General features: G+C 41.5%; 1 protein-coding gene across 2 annotated transcripts in view; it reads right to left on the bottom strand.

Annotated features, from left to right (window-relative positions):
- The window catches only part of RAB6A (RAB6A, member RAS oncogene family), a 66,291-nt gene that overhangs the window by 15,178 nt on the left and 29,063 nt on the right, over nt 1-22,050 (bottom strand). Inside the window, exons 2-5 of one of the 2 annotated variants that reach the window (XM_068930801.1) lie at nt 9,469-9,527; nt 4,608-4,661; nt 3,097-3,202; nt 915-1,026 (exon numbers count right to left, since the gene is read on the bottom strand). In XM_068930801.1, coding sequence (XP_068786902.1) covers nt 915-1,026; nt 3,097-3,202; nt 4,608-4,661; nt 9,469-9,527 — 331 coding nt within the window. Of the gene's footprint in view, nt 1-914; nt 1,027-2,925; nt 3,032-3,096; nt 3,203-4,607; nt 4,662-9,468; nt 9,528-22,050 lie in introns of both variants that reach the window. The other variant, XM_068930802.1, reaches the window with a different exon arrangement.

Consider the following 22,050-nt stretch of genomic DNA (forward strand, 5'->3'; position numbering starts at 1 on the left):
CAGATTTAGCACAGTTTTAGACAAGTGTCACCATTCCACGGTATCAGATAAACTTTCACAGTGCATCCAGCTCCAAAGTACAACTCAGCTTTCCAGTGGAACAACTGAGCGGCCCAACTAGACTCTTCCAAGTCCCTGTCCAGGAAGCCATGCTTTTACATCTGATAAAAATTAGCAACAATTTAAGGTTTGCTAAGTAGCATTTAACCTCTTTCAAGTAATAAGTAACTTGAGACCATGAAAAGATTTCAACACCCGGTAGCAACTGTCAAGGCAACTTGCAGCCTATACAACTATTTTAACAAAAGACTAAGCGTAGCCATCTCATATCAGATAAATTTGGTTCTGTTGTCCTTTTCCCCTAGCTAGGTGTCCTGGCCATCAAGCAGTCTGCTATGGCCAAAACTGGGGAAAACTTTGGTTGAAGAGCTTCCAGACAAAAACGGATAAGCTATTTTGGGGGCAGGGGATAAACGTTTGACAGAAAATATTAAGTTTCACAACTTGTTAAAAAACCTTGAAGAGTTTCAAGAGGGATGATTACTTGCACCTATCATTTATATCTGAGGAAGTTAAATGTAAATATTTGTTACTACTTTAGCTAGTCTTTCATTGATGCAAATTGTGTTTAACCGTCCATTCTCTTTTGACACTTGAGGCCGGTTTCTCACCTCATTCACAACATTATGCTGCAAACTTGTGCTTAACTAAACAGAAGGTTAAAAAAAAAAATCAAGATTTCTCTAGTCATATCCATCTCCAGCACAGTTAAAGCAAAGTTTGAGCATTTTGGAAGAATATATAAGCATTCCGTTTAAAAGGACTATCTAGAAACATTTAAAAAAAAAAAAAGTCTAGGAGAAAACAGCAGCTCACTAAGAAAAACATTTGGAAGATGAATTATTCCTCCATACCTCTTATCTGCTAGATCTGTTTTATTTCCCACCAGCATAATGATGACATCACTGCCCCTTTCCGTTCTGACATCATCAATCCATTTTGTGGTTTGCTGGAACGAGTTTACATCTAACAGGGAACAGTGGAGAGGAGCATCACTGCAGATATTCTTCACAGATCAATAATAATACATTTGCAAGTCTCAAATAAAAGCTTCATGTTCTCTGGAATTGGCATAATAGGGTGATGAAGAATCAGCAAGTGAAATCCTAAGTCCCCCACACTGAAGTATATGAAAGTTTTGGTGTTAACTTCAAATGGGCTACTAGTACTTCACTGCCTGGCTTTGAATTCCCCTGTAATGAACTGACTTGAACTATAATTTGATTTTGACTGCATATAAAATGAGTCTTACCACTACTTTTTAGACCAGTTTCTATTTCATTCCGCTGAATGAAAATCCACTTCATATAGAGGAAGGGGACTACGTGGTATTGCCCTTCACTCTACAGGGCTCCTGACTTGAGAAATATCAGACACGTGCATCTACAGCAAGAGGTTCCTGCAGTCTCATGGCTTCACATAAGTGTTTAATACCAACCATGCATTTTGCATAGCTCAAATTTTACTTGCTAGTTTTAGGCTTTTCTCCAAGAAACATCAGGAAACAATTACTAGCAACTCCTGTTTCACTGAACGCTGAGTTCAAAAAAATTTCAGAACCATTTGCATAGAACCAGAAATATAAGTTTAAGCTATCCACAGGTACTTTTTCTTAATTGAAAGTCCCTTAAAACTGCAAAACAAGAACTTCAGGAAACTATCCTGATCTACAGAAACAGGACTGCATTTGAAGAGTTTAATCACGCAAGGAAATGCAAGTTGTACCGCATCTGCCATTAAGCTTGGCATTTGCCAGTTAGTCATACAAGAGTATCTGAGTTGTCAAAGTATTTTTCAGTACTTAAATACTGGATGGGGGGGGGGCTCTGCAGCAGTCCTTGGCAAGCATTCAATTTTTTTAATGGCTTCTACTGCAAAGTAATATATCGTATGTCAGATATTCAAAACTTGCTCGCTTGCCAGTGTCTGAATTCTTCTCTTTATTATTTGGCAACACTGAATTTGGTAGTAAAAAAAAAAAAAAAAAAAAAACACAAAGTTCACAGATAACCTGTAATTTTAGCTCAAATGAGAAGTGCTATTTTTAATCGTTCAAGCTTTTATAGGTAAAGCCCTTACACCTGCTGAAATCTTCTACTATTTATAAATCAAAGGACAAGCTCTTTCGCATTTGTATAGCATTAGACCATTGCTCTCAGTCATTTCTGGTTTAAAACTGACAATATCTAAAGGCTTAGTTCTCTTATAACAAGACTTCTTGTTCTTCAAAAATATAGAAAGCCAGTAAGTTAGGGGTCTCTGGACTGAGGGGAGAGGGGGAAAAGAAGGGTTGAAAAAAGCACTAATATTTTAGCTCACAAAAATGTACATACCTTAGTAAGAAATGAAAGAGCAGTTGTTAAAGGAGAAGGGCTTAGTGGTGAAGTTTTACATACTGCAAATGTGAAAATGAGTGGTTTAAATGAAAATGGGATGTTAAATGTTTTTTTTCCCCCAGCCCATGCCCAGATCTGGGGGGCAATGAAGCGAAGCAAGCTGCAGCTGTCAGCACAAAGGCCCTCAACTGAGAGCTCGCGTATATATGCACGCTTCAGACAAAAAGTCAAAGGTGAGATTATGAACAAAAAGCAGATGAGAGAGGGTAAAGTGCAACAAGACCATCCAGGACTCAAGGCTTCCGGAGAACGTGGCAAGAAAGGGTTACCAAATGATGTCATTTATAAGACAGTTTATACATTACAGCAGCAGTGATCAGGTGGCTAGTTTAAAACCTGACTACAATAAAAGAAAACATTTTCTCATGCCAGAATGAAGAACAAGCACATGATCGTGGTAAGACATGCAAAGCGAGGATAAGGGATGAAAGGCGCAGAGTATTAGAAATGCAGAATTCCCCCCACTCACTTGTGATATCATAAACAACAACTGCAACAGTGGAGTCACGAATGTAGCTAGGAATCAAGCTCCTGAACCGTTCTTGACCTGCTGTGTCCCATAATTGCAACCGTACCTAACAAAATCAGTCAAACAAGCAAGAAAAATAAGAAAAGGTCAAACCCAGTGCAATATACCTACTTGTGATATCGTAAACTACTACAGCAGCAGCAGAGTCACGGATGTAACTGGGAATGAGGCTACGGAAACGTTCCTGACCCGCAGTATCCCACAGCTGCAACCTGATCTGTGGGTGGGAGAAAATTAAAAAAGCCAAACTGCCACTAAAAATAAAAGAGTAAATTAATTTCACTTTTTTGAAAGGAAAAAAAAAAAAAAAGCTAAATAAAAATATAAGCTCATGCAGGAGAAGACTGGGGACTGGGAGCAGCAAACTGCCTCCTTGTTTGTAGCAATCTCTCCCAAGCTCTAGTAGTAGTCCAGCTGGTATACGTGCGCCTATCTCGGCCTTCCTCTGTCCTTGAATTTCAAAAATGTTTCCCTTCCAAAAGGGGAGGAACAGGACTGCTCAGTTTTCCTTTCTAACCGAGAGGATCTGCAGGAAAACTAAAGCTAACGTTCACCTGCAGTCTACCTACGCAAGGTTTTCATGCTCTGCTGCCGTTCTCCCTCAGGACTCAAGCCTGTAACCTGCGGGGGCCTGGAGGACAGGTGCTGGTGGAAGAATCGGACCAGACACACCATCCTTCTAAAGGGAGAGTCTTCAGCTGCTGTCAAGTCACTGGCGAAACGTGACTAACGTGAATTTTTCAAGGAGGAAAAAATGCTAGTTATTACCCTATATTTAAAGCCTTAGCCACAGCGCAAGGTAACATGCATGCAGGTGAAGTTGAAAATCTCTTACCACCAAGATTCTGAAAGAAAAGACAAAGTGTACTAAAAACAACACACATGGAAAGATGCACAAGGATCGGTTTTGCTATGGAAAGAACATCTCCTCACCCAAGCACTTTTAATGCAATCGTATTTATTGTGGGTTTATCCAACACCATAAGGTTATGCAGCACTGCACAATTTTTCCTGCAAATAGCTCCATGGCTGAATTTCTTAATTAAGGATCTGAGATAATTTGAAACCACAGACTTGCTTCTGTGAAGTGGCAATTTCATTTCAGAAACTGGAGCTGCACTAAGCCAAGTAAACAAGTATATATTTGTGGACTATTACTGAAGGCACACTTTCTCTATTTAAGTAATTTTAAGAGCTGTGAGCTGGATACAAACTGGCAACTTTATACATGACTCAATCTGTAGTCTATCCTTCCCTCTTGAGGCATCAAAAACTGAAGGGGTAAGTGTGGTTCCCTTCTTCAAATTCACAACATCATCTGCCCCTCAAAACACCTTGTCTCATCTTTCTTCAAAAAAGAAGGATGACTATATAACCCTTTCCATCACGTGTAAAATGGCACTCATTAGACCACTGGAGATGAACCGAATGGTGATTTCCCATCTCCCCAGAGAAGGGAGCTGTCTCCACAGCGCTTGTTAGTCTGGAAGCAGCTGGTAAATGAAGGGCTCAGTCTTGGCTTCCAAGCGATCTCAGAACTCTGTGCTGCACAATTATATTATAATAGATGCTGATTCTGGTTCCAACTGTACGTGGAGAACTGCAACAAAAATCTTACTCACTGTTCGATCTTCCAAATACATGGTTTTCGATAAGAAGTCAATGCCAATTGTTGCCTGTTAAAAAAAAAAAAACTATTAAATAAAATATCTAAATAACTGTAGCAATTTTCAGGGGGCAGCGAGCATTACTGCCGTATCAGAATTAAACACCTACATTGGACCTGCAAGAAAAGTACATTGGGTTTTCTTACTTTAAAGATGAAGTACTCCATATTCTGTAAGTACGATTCAATAAGCATTTCCTTAATACATATAACGAGCACAATATCTTAAAGTACACAAAAAGCCCTTACATCTCAATTTAGGCTTAGTGATAATTAATCCATACAGGCATACTAGCAAGGATTTTTGGGCATATAGGACCAAGACTTAAGTTATCATCCATCAGTTGAACTGGGGTATCCCAGCACATTACGTCCTTCATAACTGCCAGGTAATTTGACATATCTTAGTCTCATTGAAAGAGGCTTAAAATTAAGGTAGACTGCTTTGCGCCTGCTGCAACACAAGAGCACATCCTCTCCCCCACAGTTACTAAAGCTCAGCTAATGCATCTATATCACTGCAGCATGATTGCATTTGAGTTGTCAGACACCAGCGGGAGCTTCACAGAGAATATCCCACTACTTAAGAGAAAGGGAAAACACAATTAAGTGCTACCAGGAACTGCTTCTGAAATCTCAGACCTTCATCACCCTTTCAAGCCTTTTTAATGGAGCGAACCCTAAGAGTTCACGCGTGCCAGGGATACAACAGAGCTGCACTGGGACTGTAAGGCTGTCCCGACTTCAACAGGGGATTTAGTGTCTCAAGCAGCAGAGCCACTCAGTAGTATCAACGGAGCCTGGAAGATGATCCAAATAGCAGATTGGCTTAATAAAAACATTACTAAATGAACAAATACATCACACAGATAACGGGTAAGCCTCTCGGCTAGGACGAAGAGCCTTGATCCAACCTTTTACCTGCTTTGGAGGAGGGAAGCAGGGATTTCTAATGGAGAGTCTATTTTACTCTATAGGCTCTGAATTGTTGGACTTCTATTATCCCCTCAGCATATACCCCATAATTAATGCCTTGCATTCTGCCAAGGATTTTAGCCGGTAAGAAAAAAGAACGCAGCCAGCCCGTTCACGATCAATACATGAAAGCCAGCTGCAAAAGGAAAAAAAAAAAAAACCCTAGAACTGAAAAATCCAACTGAATTTCCATTTGCAACCGAATATAACGCATGAGAGACACTCTCCTAGTTGGGTTAGGACAGCGGTTTTGCAGTACCAGAGACAGAGGAAGGATAAATACTACTGGGGCTCAGCATGGCTGGCCCAGTGTCTTTCACCTGTCGTCCAGAACTGTGGTATTACCAGTCCAGTGAGGTGCTGCCAAAAGGCAGAGTGAGAGGTCTCGAAAGACTAACGCAACGATATGCCTCCGTTCTGCTTCTGTTTGCTATTGTTCTCATGGAGGGAACACTTCTGACGACTGCCTCCAAGATGTTTCTGCTCTCCCTTGTATCTATTTGATTTCCCTTTGCAGAAGGGGAAAAAAAAAAAAAAAAAGCTACAAAATCCATTAAGACCTTGCAGCGTATATACAAGGATCCTATTCTGGCTGACTGAAAATCTCGGAGGCTCGAAAGGTTTTCTCTGCTTTCAGGAAGAGCTGGAACATGGGCTGCACAGCCTGAACCTCGTGCCAGCCCTCCCACGCAGCTGCACAGCAGCAGCGAGAGCTTGAGGCCCACTCACTGCAACACAAGGTCTCTGTAAGCCCGGTGGAAATGTCAAGTGCTCCCCAGAAACAAATTTCTGACCAGTGAGACTCCTACATCCTAATACTCCAGCTACGGGAACTACAGAGGCCAAGCACAAAACTCATACTACATCTTGGCAACAAAGGCATTTGTGCCAACCGGATTTTTTGCCGCGTGAAAGTAACGGGCCTGTCACGCTTTCTAGATTTGACCTTGGCCAACATCATCTTGAAGAACTACGTGGAATAATCTTACAGCAAAGCTTATTTGTCCATCTGTACTCTCCTGACCCGATCATGATGACAAAAAGAAGCAATAGCAGAAGTCAAGGAGAGGATTCAGGCATTCAACAATCCCAAATTCTTAATAAGATAGGCAAACTACAAAGAAGCGTTGTGTCACAATTTTTACCAAAGGAGTAAAAAAAGGTTGGTTTATCCCAGCTGCAGTGATATCTACGAATCAGTTACATGGAAAAGCTGTGCAAAGTATGAGTGGACTTCTAGATGGGGGAGAGGATACGCGGGCACGAAATTAAGCTAACTTCCGCAATGGAAACAAAGGCAGGTTTATTCCACCCGCGGCGTGCTGCGCAATGCAGGGAACAAACAGACGAGGCAGGTTCTGAACAAGATGTGAAGTACCGTAAGGCCCAGTTGCAAATTAAAAACAAAAAAAATGCAGGCAGAACAAGAAAGCCCAAGCGTGCTACAACGCAGATGGGGTTGTGCGCATATCAGAGCGCTTTTTAATCTACCCTCACAACACTACTGTCCGGTAAGGAAGCGCTGTTACACCATCTTACAGACTAGACTCGCTAACACAGAATTACCCAAGACTACGCACGGAAGCCTGAGGCAAAGCAAGAACTAAACCCGAGTTTTCTTTCAAGTTACAGGCCCGTGCCTCAACTCGGCACTGCGCTCTCTCCTTCTCCAGAAGGCTGGAGCTAACGGGAAGCATGGCCTAAAATTTTCCTCTTACATAACAGACACAGAATCATCATGTGTTTGCTGCTGCTGGTCTTTCATTATACATAATATACAGCGCTACAGAACTAGGAAAATCTCTCCCAGCATTTCCACGGAGAGGAATCATTCCCGGTAAAACAGATAGTACCAATGGCACAATTTTATTGCTGGTGTTTAGGGTTCCTTGGCAAAGTACAGGGAGTTCTCGGTTGATTCACAAATGCTGCTTTCATGAAAACAGCTTATTAATAAGCTGTGGGCAACAGCCAAACACTTCTTATCTAGTAGCAAGCAAAAGAAAACTAATGAGCAGCACTGATTTTATTAAAGAGCAGCTTTCTATTTTTACCACCTGAACATGAAAAACCCTTTCCAAATGATAGGTGGCAGCAGCTTTCAGAAACTATGCATTCAAAATTTATCAGAAATGTCCAGAAAGAGCAAATCATCCATCAGCTAACATAGAGCTACAGTTAACCATGTATATGGTTTGATGTACATTATCATTCAAGTACTTGGCTTTAAAGAGGTCTCTAAGTAATACTGGGCATAAAATCTATATTCTGGCTTGACACTAACATGTCAGGCAATTCTGATCAAATCACTTAAACTTATCACTCATTCTCTCTTCCACCTATATCAACATAGGACAAAAATCAAAATTTCCCTACCTCAGTCATGATTTTAGTAAAAAAAAAAAAAAAATAGAGGTCTCTTTGGATGAATCACATTAACACACAAAGCATATTAATACTCAGACTAGGAATGCATTGGTGATAGCTAAATTTAAGCCACCTTGTAAGCCCTTAAGATTTCTTACAGTTTTAAGTTCCACTCACTCATTTTGCAATAATTTAGCATATTATGTCAGACCAACTTCCCACGGAGACAACTATGCTATCATACAGCACAGAGGGTCAAACCTCTTCAAGAAAAAACTAGGACATAAGCTCCACAGAGACAAGGAGCAGATCTGAAAGAAAAATACTGTGGGAAAAAAACAGATTAAATAAAAGAACTGCATTCACATGTCCATGTAATTACAGTGGGTAGAATTTGAAAGGATGTTTGCTCCCAAAGGAGCAATGATGTGTACTCTAGCCCTCCTACACCACAGAAGCTTTGCTTCTCCTGTCATTAAGTGAGAACTTGCATCTCATTCTGTTCAACTTGCCTAGCAGCAGCAGGGAGAAACTACTGAAGAGACAGGAAGAAAATCATTAATGGGTAAACAGATTTAAAGAAGAGATATTTGGGTAGACACTGAGTGACAGAAGAGTCACAGTTGGGTTTTTTTTATTACCTTGCCTCCCCACCCCCAAGTATCCCTCCACATTCTTTAGGGAACAGATTTTCTCAGTTTAGCATATACAGAATGTCACTAACTGTAAATAAGTCATGAAACATGCTTTCGGTTGCAGAAGACCCATTTTTGGTTTCATGGTGTACTTTTATAAATTGCTGTCGTCTCAAGCTTATCCTAGAATCTGAGAGTTAGCAATGATAATTGCTCCCCTAGAATTCAGGAGCGTTAGCTTGAGTGTCGACTCGAACTGACGTGTCAGCAAACACTAAGCAGTGGGGGGCTGCAGGGCCAACGGAATAAGAGACAATCACTGTCTCAGGCCCTCCTTGTCAATCCCAACCTTGTTTAAAGTGTTGTGGTTTTTGGTTTTGGAGGCAGCATAAAATAGCGTCCTAAACAGGGCTGCATGCAGCCCTACACTCCACTGCAGAACCTCTTGGGGCTCAGCTTTACTACTACTCTTTTCAGCAGAGCCGAACACCTGTTAGATTCTCCCTACAGATACATTTGATTTGTGAAGGTCTGGTAGCAAATGGTGAAAAAGCCTGGTAGACTTAATTGATATCACTTAGATGTACATAAGAGGCCTATGCTTTCAAACCACAGATCATCCTGACACAAGTAGTGGATAAGCTACTTCAGCAGAATGTAACACAAGTACTGTTTTGAAAGGCTGTTCAACTATAAAGCTTTGGAGACTCAAAGCTAAGAATTTGGCTCATCTACCAACCTCTATTCACTGCAGTTAAATGGGTTCTTCCTGCAATGGAAGACATGGGAATGGAGACAATACAGAAGCCTTACAGAAGACAATAAGACGAATTAATTTACCTGGTAGGTGTTGTCAAAGCTGTCATACATGAACCTGGTGATCAAGGAAGTCTTCCCCACTAGAAGAAAGAAAGAAAGAAACAAGTTCAAGGAACAAATTTCAGTGCAAGCTTGAAAGAAGCAAGTTCAAAACGGTTTCAGGAGCAGTTTTACTCAGAGTCCCACAGATCTGCACTGTGCGACTAAGCTTCCCACAGGAGAAAGAGCATTTATTTGAGCAATTGCGAAGTCACTAGAACGCACATATTTTCTGCAAAAAATTGGCTCCCGTATCATTCCTGAGCATCAGTTTTATGCTTTAAATATGCATGCTTCCAGCCAAGATTGAAAGATTTTTTTTTTAATTCTGCTCCAGCTCCCACCAAGCTATTCAGAAATTTTTGTTGAATTAAGTGAACAGACATAAGAGGTCTGACAACCTCTACAGCAAATTGTTAACCAGACAGCTAATTTCTTTTATGAACTGGAAGAGCTATGTCACTTAACACTACATTTTACTACACAACTCCTCAATACCACACTCTACATATTTCTCACTGCCGCACTACCAAGGCAGCGAAAGACAACATTGATGAGCATTATCAAAGGCTTGCTTACCATCTGCCCACAACGCCTGCCCTCCTTATCACCCCATTAACTTCTCCCTTCCTTTGACAAGGTATTCACTGTCCCTTTTTGTATGAGCAGGTTCCCACGCTGTTTAAAATGCCATTATCCACCCCAGCGATGGCTGCTGCTCATGACTAGTGTATTTGTCAATCACAGTACTTTTAAGTCCACCTTGTGCCACTGCAAAGGGCTTTGCAGTGTTGGGAGCAAGTCAGCGCTGCAATCGGAAGGTGTCACTGCAGCATGCGTACGCATACCTGACAGCGCAAAAAAACATGGCAAAGCCTTCCCTTTCACGGTAGATATCTGGTCTCTAGCATACTAATGCCATTTATGATGCCGCAGCTTCTCCGTAATTGCCACTCAACCTGGCCAAATTAAACTTCAGGTACAGGAACTTATGTCATGCGTCTCATTTCACAACCAAGATCTATATAAGCCGTGTGTATTAGCAACTGTGTTTTTGCAGCATTCTGGTCAGGTATCAGATTACCCTGTAATCTCATTTACTCTAAAAGAGAAGTAATAGGAGGTTCAGTTCAAAACCACCATTGGCACAACAGCTACTTGCTACACTTTACAGGAACCAAGATAGAGCTGAGCTGGGACAACACCTAACTCATACCTAAGGGACATTTTTTTCCTATTTCATGCCATCTTCACCTGGGACAAGCAAAATATACAGGAACTGGAACTGCTGAAGCTTCCTCATCTCAATATGTTTGCTTAAATACCCTTAACTGTAGGTAGGTCATCCAGCAAACAGCTGGAGTTGCTCAAACATTTATTACCTCCAGATTTTTTTTTTTAATCAAAACAAAACAAAAAACCCTCCCACCACAAAGCTGGCAGAGAAGACCGTGCCAGCATGTCCCATGTTGCAGCAGGAAGCGTATTAGGGAAGAGCTCATCCACAAAGAAAATAGTTTCCGGTAGATAGAAGGTAACCAACAGTCAGAGCCTGCAACATCTGCTCCATCTAGAGCTGCAGGAGAACATCTGACCATACCTGCATTTCCAGGGCTAGTCAGGAGACATATACTGCTCTTGGAGAGTTATTGTATCATTAGGTACAGTATACGGATTCCAACACCAAAGAATACACGGCAGGAGAGAAGAGCAAGGAGATCTGTATGGCTTGTCCTGGCCAAACGTTGCAGTTGCAAATAAAAGGTAGTTAGAGATGCACATGTCAAAGCTTGTTTTCTGTTGTTCATACAAGCTTCCAGAGATGTTATTTCTCTGGAAGGGTGGCAAGGACCTTCAAGAGATCAAGGGAATATATCTTAAGAAAAAGATTTGCTTATCCCACTTAAAGTAGCATTTCAATCCATCTGCAGAGTTGAGTTAACTCTATTGTCTCTATGGAAGAGCTGAACTTTGAGAAAAGGCCTTCCCAAGTCAAGACCCAAAGTCCCCTATGAACTTTTTTCAAACGTGTTCCAACTCCATAGGTATAAATGGTATAAATCAAATTTCCCACAAAGTTAAAAAAGGTGCCTTTGCAGAGAGAGAGATGTAGCAAGTACTCCCTTCAGTGGGTAAGTTTTTGGAAGCAATAGGCAGGTGCCAGTTAGGCAGGATTTCTGAATCCGTTGTTCAAATTTGTCCTGGGGATTTACCGAACAACAGTGCAAGGCTGGTGCAGGACAAACAGCCACAAGCATTAAGGGGAGAAGGGTATCATTCTATGAAGAGCAACACTGACCATCCTCAAGGGACAGAGACGAGCCGATCCAGCACCTTCGCACTGCAGCACCTATCGTAAACTGCAGGAATGGGTTGGCGGCAGCACCACAAACAAGCTGTTTTTTCCCCCCACGGGTACTGCTGCAGACAAACAAATTTACATTCCTCTTGCACGTCCAGAAAGTAATCAATCCTGTGAAATAACGTGCTTTGCTGGTCACAGCCCTGAAGAACACGCTCGGCGCATTTTGAAATCTTCTAGCAGAACGTTTGCCCTCCCACTACGCACCGAGACCTCACGCGGAAGAAGGCTCTCTAGAAACTCTAAAATTCATAAAGATTTTCTATTCCTTGAGCTTCCTTATTCTGCCTTCACCCATTTACACAAAAGGGGGGGGGGGGGAGAAACAGGGTGCAGGTTGGCTTCCTTAAATTTAAACACGTGTTTCGACCCACAACTGGATAGAGTTGTCTTAATTCACTTCAGCTTTAAGACATCTCTTTCCCAAACAGGCCAACGTTCTCTTTACACGTGCCAATCGGCACCTAGTCACATTAGCGTTAATACTAACTGCTTACGGGTTTAATTCCACTATGACTACTGAAATATTACCATTTCTCCATTAAAAAAAAAAAAAGCTTAAAATCCTGGCAAAAGTGAAGGCCTACAATTCCTACGCTATCTATAATTAAACGGAAAAGTTACTTAATCTTCACTTCAGAAATTCACAAGTTTAGAGTACATAAACAGACACCTTGTCCAGAGGGTTACCAGCTTGAAATACTCGCTCTTAAGAGAGTCACTCCTCTAATACTCAAGACCACCGTCTCTCCCTAGCCTCCGCACACGCAGCCCTACCTGCCAACGGCAGGCGACACCTCCAGCCTTCCAAAAAACCGCCGAACAACTCGCCTCAGCACTCGTATACCATCTGTTGCAGAATTAACGCATGCATCCACACCACCTATGGAGGCCTCACTGCCGTTAGCAACGTTTCGGAGGGTTTGACTAGAGGACAGAAGCATAAAGAAACTCATCTACTGGGAGTTATGTTGGTCACTTTTCTTGAGCGCAGAGGCACAGCCGAGGCCCCTAGGCTAGTCACGGCTAAGGCACTGTCACACCGTTTTGTGCCTAGGCTGAACACCTAAAACATGCTAACTGTATTTATGGCAGGCTTGGCCTAACAAGTGCAGACTCCCAGTAAGAATAATCCCTCCGGAAGGAAGTGAAGACAAATCTCATCTAGCAGCCAGCACACTACTACCCACCACACCAGTTGCTCATTTTTTCCCCCCTTTGCAGAGCGGCAAAGAAGGGTCATTGAGCCAGGTTTCACCATTCGCTTTTGGATTCAAGCCACCGTGTTCTTGGATGAGTTTTATTTTTACATCAATTTTTATTCAGAACTTCATAACGGAGCGTTAAGCTCCTCTGCACACGACTTTTTCAAACATTGCCAAAGAGGAAGCAGTTTCTTGAACGAGGGTACGCAGCGAGTTTGAATCCTATTCTGTTACATACGTTCACTTACTTTCGATCCCATCTTGCTAGCTGTACGTTTATTAAACTCACAGAAGGCATTAATTTGGGAGTGACTGCGAGTAAGTCAGAGGACAGAATCAAAATTCAAAATAATCGTTAAACACAGAAGTGACTTGAAGAAGAGAATGATACTCAGCAAGAAAACATAGTAGAAGGTAATGTACATAGACAAGAATAATTGACTGCTTAAAATACAATTTGCAGAACAACTGAGTAGACAATCTTGCGGTTATAATCAAAGGATGCAGAGAAGATAACCAAGCCTTCAGCTCTGTTTCTCTAAGCAGATTTTTTTTTTTTTTAAACTCTATCGGGTTAACTTAATCTCTTAGACATATTTGCACTGAAGTTTTTCTAAGACATTAGTTGGCCATGCAGTAGCATACAATATCCTTTCAGGCCAAAATATTTCTGGTATGCTGCTGTGACAAAAAACGTTAACATTATCCCTGGAGAAATAAGTGTGTGTATGTGTGTGTGTAGGGAGGAGGAGGAAGGGCAGGAATACTGAGAACGTGGGTTTTTCACCTCATTACATAGTTTTGGCTGGAACACTGAAGGGAGTGCTGCTGGACAGATTTAAGGATAAATGACAGGAAGTGAGTTTAAAACACACACACACTTGAAACATTTCAAGAGCTGAGAAAGAGCTCAGCCTGCATAGTTTACAGCATACCTGAAAGGTGACTTGCTCTAATGATAGCACCTCAGAGCAAGAAGGAAAAAGCAGTCTCTAGCCCTCTTTTTTTGCCCGTAGATTAAGATCTAACAGCCAAAAGCCGAGTCCAAACTAATTCCTACCACAAAAGGCCTACAATCATAAACAGTGAAGGCAACTAAATTCTGCAATAAACTCTTCAGCTAGGTAGTGCAGTCTTCATTTCTTGGCACGTTGAGTTGAGGTTCAGACGTCATTCCATCATAGGGATTTACATATGAAACAAGTGGGAATTCTTTGAAGCGATGAAAGGTAAATAAATTAGTAATTAACCCCTCAAAAATTTTTGGTCCAATACTGCACCTGAATACCAGTTCTGGAAGCTCTTCTGTTCTGTCTTTAAGTGTCTGAACAACAGTAGGGGTGTGGGTTTCATTAGTAGAGTCTTCTGCTCCTGCAAGCTAGTCCTTTCGATGTGACAAAACCAGAAAGCAAACGTTAACCAGCTCCTATTCACACAGCTGTAGCTCAGATGGCGCTGCTTAAAAAAGTGCACAGCATACATTTCTGAATGGAAAGGCAACCGACTCCAATGGAAATTTTTAAGTGTGCATCCCTGTCTCGCTTGCTCTGATGGTTTTCTTCAGCTGTAGGAGCTCTGGGAAAATCTGGACCTAGAGATACCTGGTGGCTTCCATACTGAACTAGTTACTCACCAGGTTGCCACTGTCCCTGTAACTCATCTTCCTAACTACTAAACCTCAACAGCACAGAGAACAATACGCGCTGTGAGGTCTGTGCGACACTTTTTTCCCTGGGGGAAGAGAGAGGGAGAGAAGTGCTTTACTGTAGAACACAATAAGTGGAAGCCGCTTATTTGGGTAAGTCACAATGCTTTTAATACCTTACGGGACAAAAGTAGGCTATTCTAAATGATATACAAAAGCGGAAACTCTTAAAAAGAAAGGTTTGATGACTGCATCATCACAGAAACAGAACTAGATGTCCAAATACCAGTATCTTGCTATATCAACAACCGAATCAGAAAAGTATTTGAGACACATAATTGAGTTGAGACGCTAACTTGTGAAGTTTCTATCAGCTAAGTTGCCATTAACCACGAGGGCCTAAATTCAAAGCCTTCAACAGCTAATTGAGTCAGCTAGATCAATATTCTTTGTCTGGAAGCCTTGAGCCACCGCCTAGCACTTATCTCAGAAAGAGCATTCATCTGCAAGATGAAATCAATACACTAATCTCGTAGTCCCAGCGACTTTGATCTGACAGCAGTTACTCCAGCGATTTCAAGGTCGTTCATCTGCTTCTTGGAAGAGCGCGTTGTCCTGCTTCTGAGGCCTCGTGTGCTGGAAATTTGTATGTTCAGCACCAGCCACCACTGACAACGTTGATTAATAGGGGGTACCGACAACTCCTCCATGCCAGCGCTTGCAGGATATGTGCTATCGGCTACTGCTGGCAGCGCTACAAGCGGCGCTCCAAGCTTCGCGCTGTAAGGAGTCACCAGGGAGATTCTCGCAAGAGGCAGGGAGGGAAGAGACCCATTAGATAATACAAATCATCTCCCTGCCAACGCGGGATTAGAAGGTCGTTTGTTGCCAGGCAGACTCTGCAAAGAGTTCAGGCAACAGTCAAGAGCGACCTGCAAAGGGAAAAGACATTGGGATTGTGCCATTTCTACTTCATGATGCATGAAAAGAGCAGCAGGCCCTCCCACCTCCCCGCCTCATTTTTAGAGGCACTCACTCGCGCCTCTCTTTTAATATTAAAAATTTACATCTTGTCTAAGGATTCTTCTAGAAAGTCAGACTTGACAACCAGTAGGAACTTGGAGATTTTTGTTCAGCGCTTGCGAAACATCGACAGTACAAAAATCTCCAAGATTAACATCTGCAAAGCAAAAAAAAAGGTCTCAAAAAAAAATCAAGACAGCCTCTTCATTGCAAAGCTAAAAAGTTCACTTAATTTCTCGACATTCTTGAGGCAGATTCTGTTAACAAAGATCCAACTTGCTAAATGTGCAAGTGAAGCAGAGGAAAGTGAAGAAAGCTTTCTGATCATCAGAGAAATAAGTAAGGCTACAATCCAAAATTTCCCTTTCCCTTTACAAGACCCCTTGGGGAAGACATGGTTAAGGGATAAATCCCCGTGACACTACAACTTTCTTTCACAACTAGGGCAGCTTATCACCTTCTTCAACGGAAGTTTTTGAAGATATTTCTTTCATTGGACACACCGTAATACAGCTTCACCAGCAATAACGGAAGTGTTGACAAGGAACCGTCTTTTCTACCGTGAAGTCAAACCCTGTTCTGCCCTCAGCTCCCAAAGAGATGACCCGATACTACTTACAAGAAGTCACAGGTCTAAGATCTTTTCAACTGCTGGCTTCAAACCAAGTTTCATTCTCACCTGCTTTGCTAGTACTTGAGACTCAATACATCAAAGAACCGTGGAAGTTCAGACATTTTAAAAAATCACATGCTTGAGATAAGAGAACAGGCTAGTCCAGAGCTGGAAAAAAGCACCAAGGCAACAAGAGGAAAAAGCATGGTTAAGAAGAACAATATATTGAATTATGAATGCATGAAAACCCATTTCTAGGTTTTTATTTAAAAAGCAGCCCCCAGAAGGAGGATGTTCATACCTGATTTAAAGTAATCTGCATGAATGAATTGATTGAATTCAAGATTATTTTTAGATGCATCAGCCAGAACTCTTAACACAGAAATGCTGTATTAGAGTGATTAAAGGAGTATTGTTGTTGTCGGGTTTTTTTTAAATCCTCCTCTGTACTTCACTGTCATGCTACGGAAATTTTACCCAGTACCCCGCAAAGCAATAAACAAACCTCATTCATTACATTCAAGACACTGACAGAGCCAGTCGACAGCATTCATTTAACACATTTTCAATAAGATTAAGTTTATTCATAATTAAAGCTGAGGACCTCGGAGGATAGCATCAAATCCAGTCGCAGAGAGTAGAGTTAAAGGGAGAGTTCATGCGGTCTAACCTCCTTACTCTAACTCAAGGCTGTAATTACAGATTTTTTCACCCTGAAGTATTTTCCATTGATTCCACTTCTGTTCTGCTGTCAAATCTCTTTTATTCTGTCATTTCTTTCCTGATGCAGGACGCTAGATGAGATCAGACCAAAGGGCTATCTGATCCAATGCTTCGTATCTGTCAGCGTCCACTAAACCTAAGAAAAGTCAGAAAAAAACCTGCAACAAAACCTTGAAATACATGCATAACTCTACTCTCAATAAGTAGCTTTGTTTACAACTAAAAATTACGAAGTCCGGTTTAAAAAAAGCTCAGATGTTTTTGGTAAAAAGAAGTGACTGTATTCTAGAGCAAAAAGCAATATTTGATGCACAATTATCACACATTTTCAAAGCATGTTTTGGCTACCGTGGATAAAACTGGCGAAAGGATGCCCTTCCAGCCCAGTTTCGGGGACGGACTGCCTGCTGCCATTGATTGCAGGAAATAAGAACATCTTGTACAATTAACACTACAGAAAGTTGTGCAAGTCACCTCAGCGCTACTTCAGCGGTTCTCGCTTTACACCAACACGGCAATGGCTTCTTTACATACAAACAAAAAAGGAGACTATTTCAACCATTTAAGATAATCCATTCCCAGCCAAAATAAAAATCTAGGTTGTAAGGTATTACTTTGTCCTTTCACACAGATTTGTTTCTTTAAGAAGAAATTTAAGATTCTGTTAGAATGTGAACTTTAAATATGCAGAGAGCTAAAAGAAAAAAAAAACCCAAGATCTAGAAAAAATAGTTTTTAATAGAATAGCTTTAGTAATCTGAGTAATTTGAGATATTCTATCATTTTCTACTGTGAATATATTTTTATTTCCCTCGGCTCAGAGAACAGAGGCAATTCATTTCACTTTTTTTTTTTTTTTGATATTCATTTAAAATGAACCGACAATAGACTAAAGCTTGCAGACTGGATCAAACAGACACAAAGATCAGCAAAAGCAATTAAAGTACCTACAGTGAATCTGTCAACTTCAGATAGAGTCTAGCAAAGAGGAGCCTCGAGCAGCGAGCATACTCTGACTAGCAAGTCCATTTAATCTCCTTCCAGCAGTACTGTCACATCCTACTGTAGTTGCGAGTTCTTCAACAAATGAAATTAGCTGCTACGTTACTGCGCTAGAGAGGAACTACGGGCCAGGGATATTCTGCAGATAACTTGCTGGTGAAAAACATTTTAGTTGCATATTTCTTTGGAGATTCAGTATGCATGCTGGTCCAGCAGAAGGATACTTCTGACAAGCAGAAAATAAGTCACAGAATCACAGAATGGCGGAGGTTGGACAGGACCTCTGGAGATCATCTAGTCCGACCTCCCTGCTCAAGCAGGGTCCTCTAGAGCATATTTCCCAGGATTGCGTCCAGGTGGGTTTTGAATATCTCCAGCAAAGGACACTCCACCACCTCTCTGGGCAACCTGTGCCAGTGCTCAGTCACCCACGTGCAAGTCCTTCAAGTATTTAAAAATGGATTCTACAGGCAATGAGGGACAAAGCTCTGCAAAGCTCTTTCCTTGGGGTACTCTGAGCAGAGCAAGCGAAAGGCAACAGCAGAGGAAACCAACTGTTACTTTGCTAACAACAGATCCCAACTCAGTGAAGTCGGTGACAAAGACGTAGAGGTGCCGCTGGCAGAAGCAAGCGGTTCATATGTTATCGTGGGGGGCGAGGACAAGAAAAGCCACAACCAGTTGGGAAGGTTTTTTTGGCAGTTTATGTATGGCATCCTACATAGGAAAGTGATTCTAGAAAGCCAGACACAATCAATAACAACATCAAATAACTGCGCTTGACCTTTCTGGGCCAATGAACCACTGCCAATCCTGCATTTCTTTTCAGGTCAGCACCCACCCACACATAACAAAGCTTTTTTCTTTTTTTTTTTTTTAATTAATAAAAGGGCTATTGAAAACTGTTTGATATGGTACTGGATCAATTACTTTGCCCTCAGCTCATCTACAGCTCATTGGCTCATCGAGTTTCATTTGAGACTCATTGGCTTGTACCTGGAAGGAAAGTAGGTACCTTTACTTACCACTCCTAGGTGCACACTTTACACTAGGCCCATTACTAGTACAGCTATATAAATTCACACATCTGCAAGATATACTGCAATGTTTTGTGTCACGCTATTACAGAATTTTGGGCAACTTAAGTGTGCTACACTTGTCAAGATCAGCAGCTGCAAACCTTGAAAAAAATAAAAAGGCATAAAACCAGCACAATACACTCTACTGGTTGGCAGGTATATCGCAACGGGTCCCCATAGATTCAAATTCAAAGGAATAAAGTCTAGAGAATAGAAAGGAATAAAGTCTAGAGAACAGCTGTCCCCTTGGAGTGTCATATCAAACAAAACAGCAGCTCCCCCGAGTTGCCTCTTACAACTGGAGCTGGGGGAGAGAGAGGCACGCTCAAGCTGCTGCCAGCAGCACCCTGATCTGACACCTCCTCTTTCGCTCTTCCTTTTCCTCCCCAAATTAAAACAGAGTGACAGATCAGGACACTAAAACACAGGTAAAACAGATGAAAATTCACCAGTTTAAGATTTTTCAGGATTTTCTCCTCTATAATTCTACCTGTCTTTGAGGGGATGCATCATCTTTCACAGTTCAAGTCCCCTCTATGCTTTACCTTAAAAAAAACAAAAAAACAAAAAAACCCCCTCCCCTTAGGGGCTCCAGCACCAAAAGAGACCTTTCAAACTTTGGGTCAGCTTGGAGTGAGCAGGTATTATTTGTTATCAGAAGCTTTAAATTCCCAGCTGAGGTTTCCCACAGTTCAAGCTCACTCCCTTCGCAGCAGCCTGTCCAGCCTTAATTAGTGAACCGTAGGGAAAAGATGCATTTAGCATTTTCATGTTTTCTGCTTATGTTTGTCAGTCACCAGCTGACAAAAGTTACTCTAGCTATGGTCAGTAATTTTAATGACTTCAATAAAAATAGTAACTCTACAAATATTAATCAACCTGGAGATACAAGAGACTTGCAGAAGCCCAAGGTAACCCTGAACCATATCAAGCATATCAACCTTTGTTTTTCCATCCCAGGGTATAATATTGGACGTTAAATAGAATCATAACATCTCTACTAACCTTGAAGTCCTGAATACAGTGTAAACTTACATCAGTACCCAATCCTCGGGCTCACATGTGTTGCTCATCTTGTATTTCTTTTTCAGGTAAGGTGCTGGGTTTTTTGGTTTTTTTGATCTGCTTAGTAAGTCACTTTTTTTTTTTTTTTTTTTTTTTTTTTTACATGCATTGTAACGTCTTCCCAGAAGACCAATAACACTATTACCCCAGTTCAAAATAAAATAAAATCAAGAGCAAGGGCTCTATAGAAGATGGTAATGAATTTCGAGATACAGCATCTGCCAGACAAATGAATCAGTGAAGTGACCAATATGATAACTGGCCTCAGAATTAGCATCCCCTCTTTCCCCTCCTCTCAGACTAGACTAGCTCAAGGTACTGAATGCAAGTTATTTACTTCCTCACTGTAAATTAAGACTACTTCAAAATCCTGGCAATGACCTGACTTTCAGTCCTTACAAAGATTCTACCCGAACAGGATTTTTCCTCCAGACAATCAACAAACAATAATCAAATGCCTTGAATTTCTCTCCGTTATTTGTCACGGAAGAACTCCCGAGCAAGATATTCTAAAGCCTCCCTGTCTCGGCAGCTCCCCGCACCCTCACAAACCAGAAACCGGAACATCGCATCAGCCTTTTAGCTCACTAGACAGCCCCAATGTCAAGAAAAAGCCCGCATTTAAACTAGAACAGACCATCAGCTAGCTCTACAAGCCTAGAAGGATGGTAGAAAGTCTGCATGAATATTTATGACGGTCTGGTGCAGAACAGCAGGAAGGAAAGCACCAGAGCAGAGTGAAATGGCATGATATAACGCGGAACGACACCTACCTAGCAGATGAGCACACATAAAGCTATTATGCGAACGGCTGATATCATCTGCAGCTTCTCCTCACATCGCACAAGAATAGGGACACAAAGGAAGGGAGCAAGTCAATTTTCACGCTAGCACCATTTTAAACACTAAATATATGATAAAAACAACACTCCTGCATTTCACATATGCTGCTGCTACACTCAGTGTTTCCTTTCAGAGGCAAGAGGGAGAGGATATGATCTCCCTAAAGGATTTTAAGGAGTTACTGCAAAAATATCTATTATTGATTTTTGTTACAGCCCCCAAGAAGTCAGTGAAATTTGCAACTCCTTAAATCCACTGGCTCTGTTAAATGTCTTTAAGGTAAAACAGCAGACACCCCTAAAGCTGTTTGTCGTTCATGAGACAAAGATACAACTCTTCTCCCCTACCGCAGCCCTTCAAAGATTAGCTTTTCACTGGCTTCTAATAGAAATCGATGCATCTGCGTTTCAAACGATGTTGAAAATTACGCGAGAAATTTCACAAGCACTCATGAGACCTTGCTATTAGACATGCCCTGGCTACTGAGAAGCAAATAGGAAATGCAGTTTTATCACAATCCAGATGTCAGAGCAGAGCAAAGGGACTTCAGTTCCAGTCACTCTCTCAAGGCAACAACCCAGGCAAACAAGAGCTATTTCCATCATTTACCAAAAAGGGACCAATTGCTTCCTTATCTAAAACAACCAGTAAACAAATCATTAACACTTCAGTAACCGCCTTATGAAAAAAGATGACTATGAAACAACATGTTAGTCTGACAGCCTCGTTAACATTAACGTTCAGTCTTTGTTTCCGAGTCACTCCGCAGAGAACGTGCACAGGGCTATTCTCCAATGGGAAGAGGTCAGACCCAGCTTGCACCACAACACTTCACCCAAGACAGAAGAAACTGAGGTTTAAGCCACTTCTCTGACCTATGAAACATTATTCTTCCAGAGTCTGGCTGATGGCATACCCAGTAAGGCCTATTTCATTTGCCAACTAGTGTTACTTGACATCACAGTTCTTCCAATCTGGCTTCTTAAATTCCCGCTAAGGAAACC

Source organism: Struthio camelus, chromosome 1, assembly GCF_040807025.1.
Source record: "Struthio camelus isolate bStrCam1 chromosome 1, bStrCam1.hap1, whole genome shotgun sequence".
Lineage (NCBI taxonomy): Eukaryota > Metazoa > Chordata > Aves > Struthioniformes > Struthionidae > Struthio > Struthio camelus.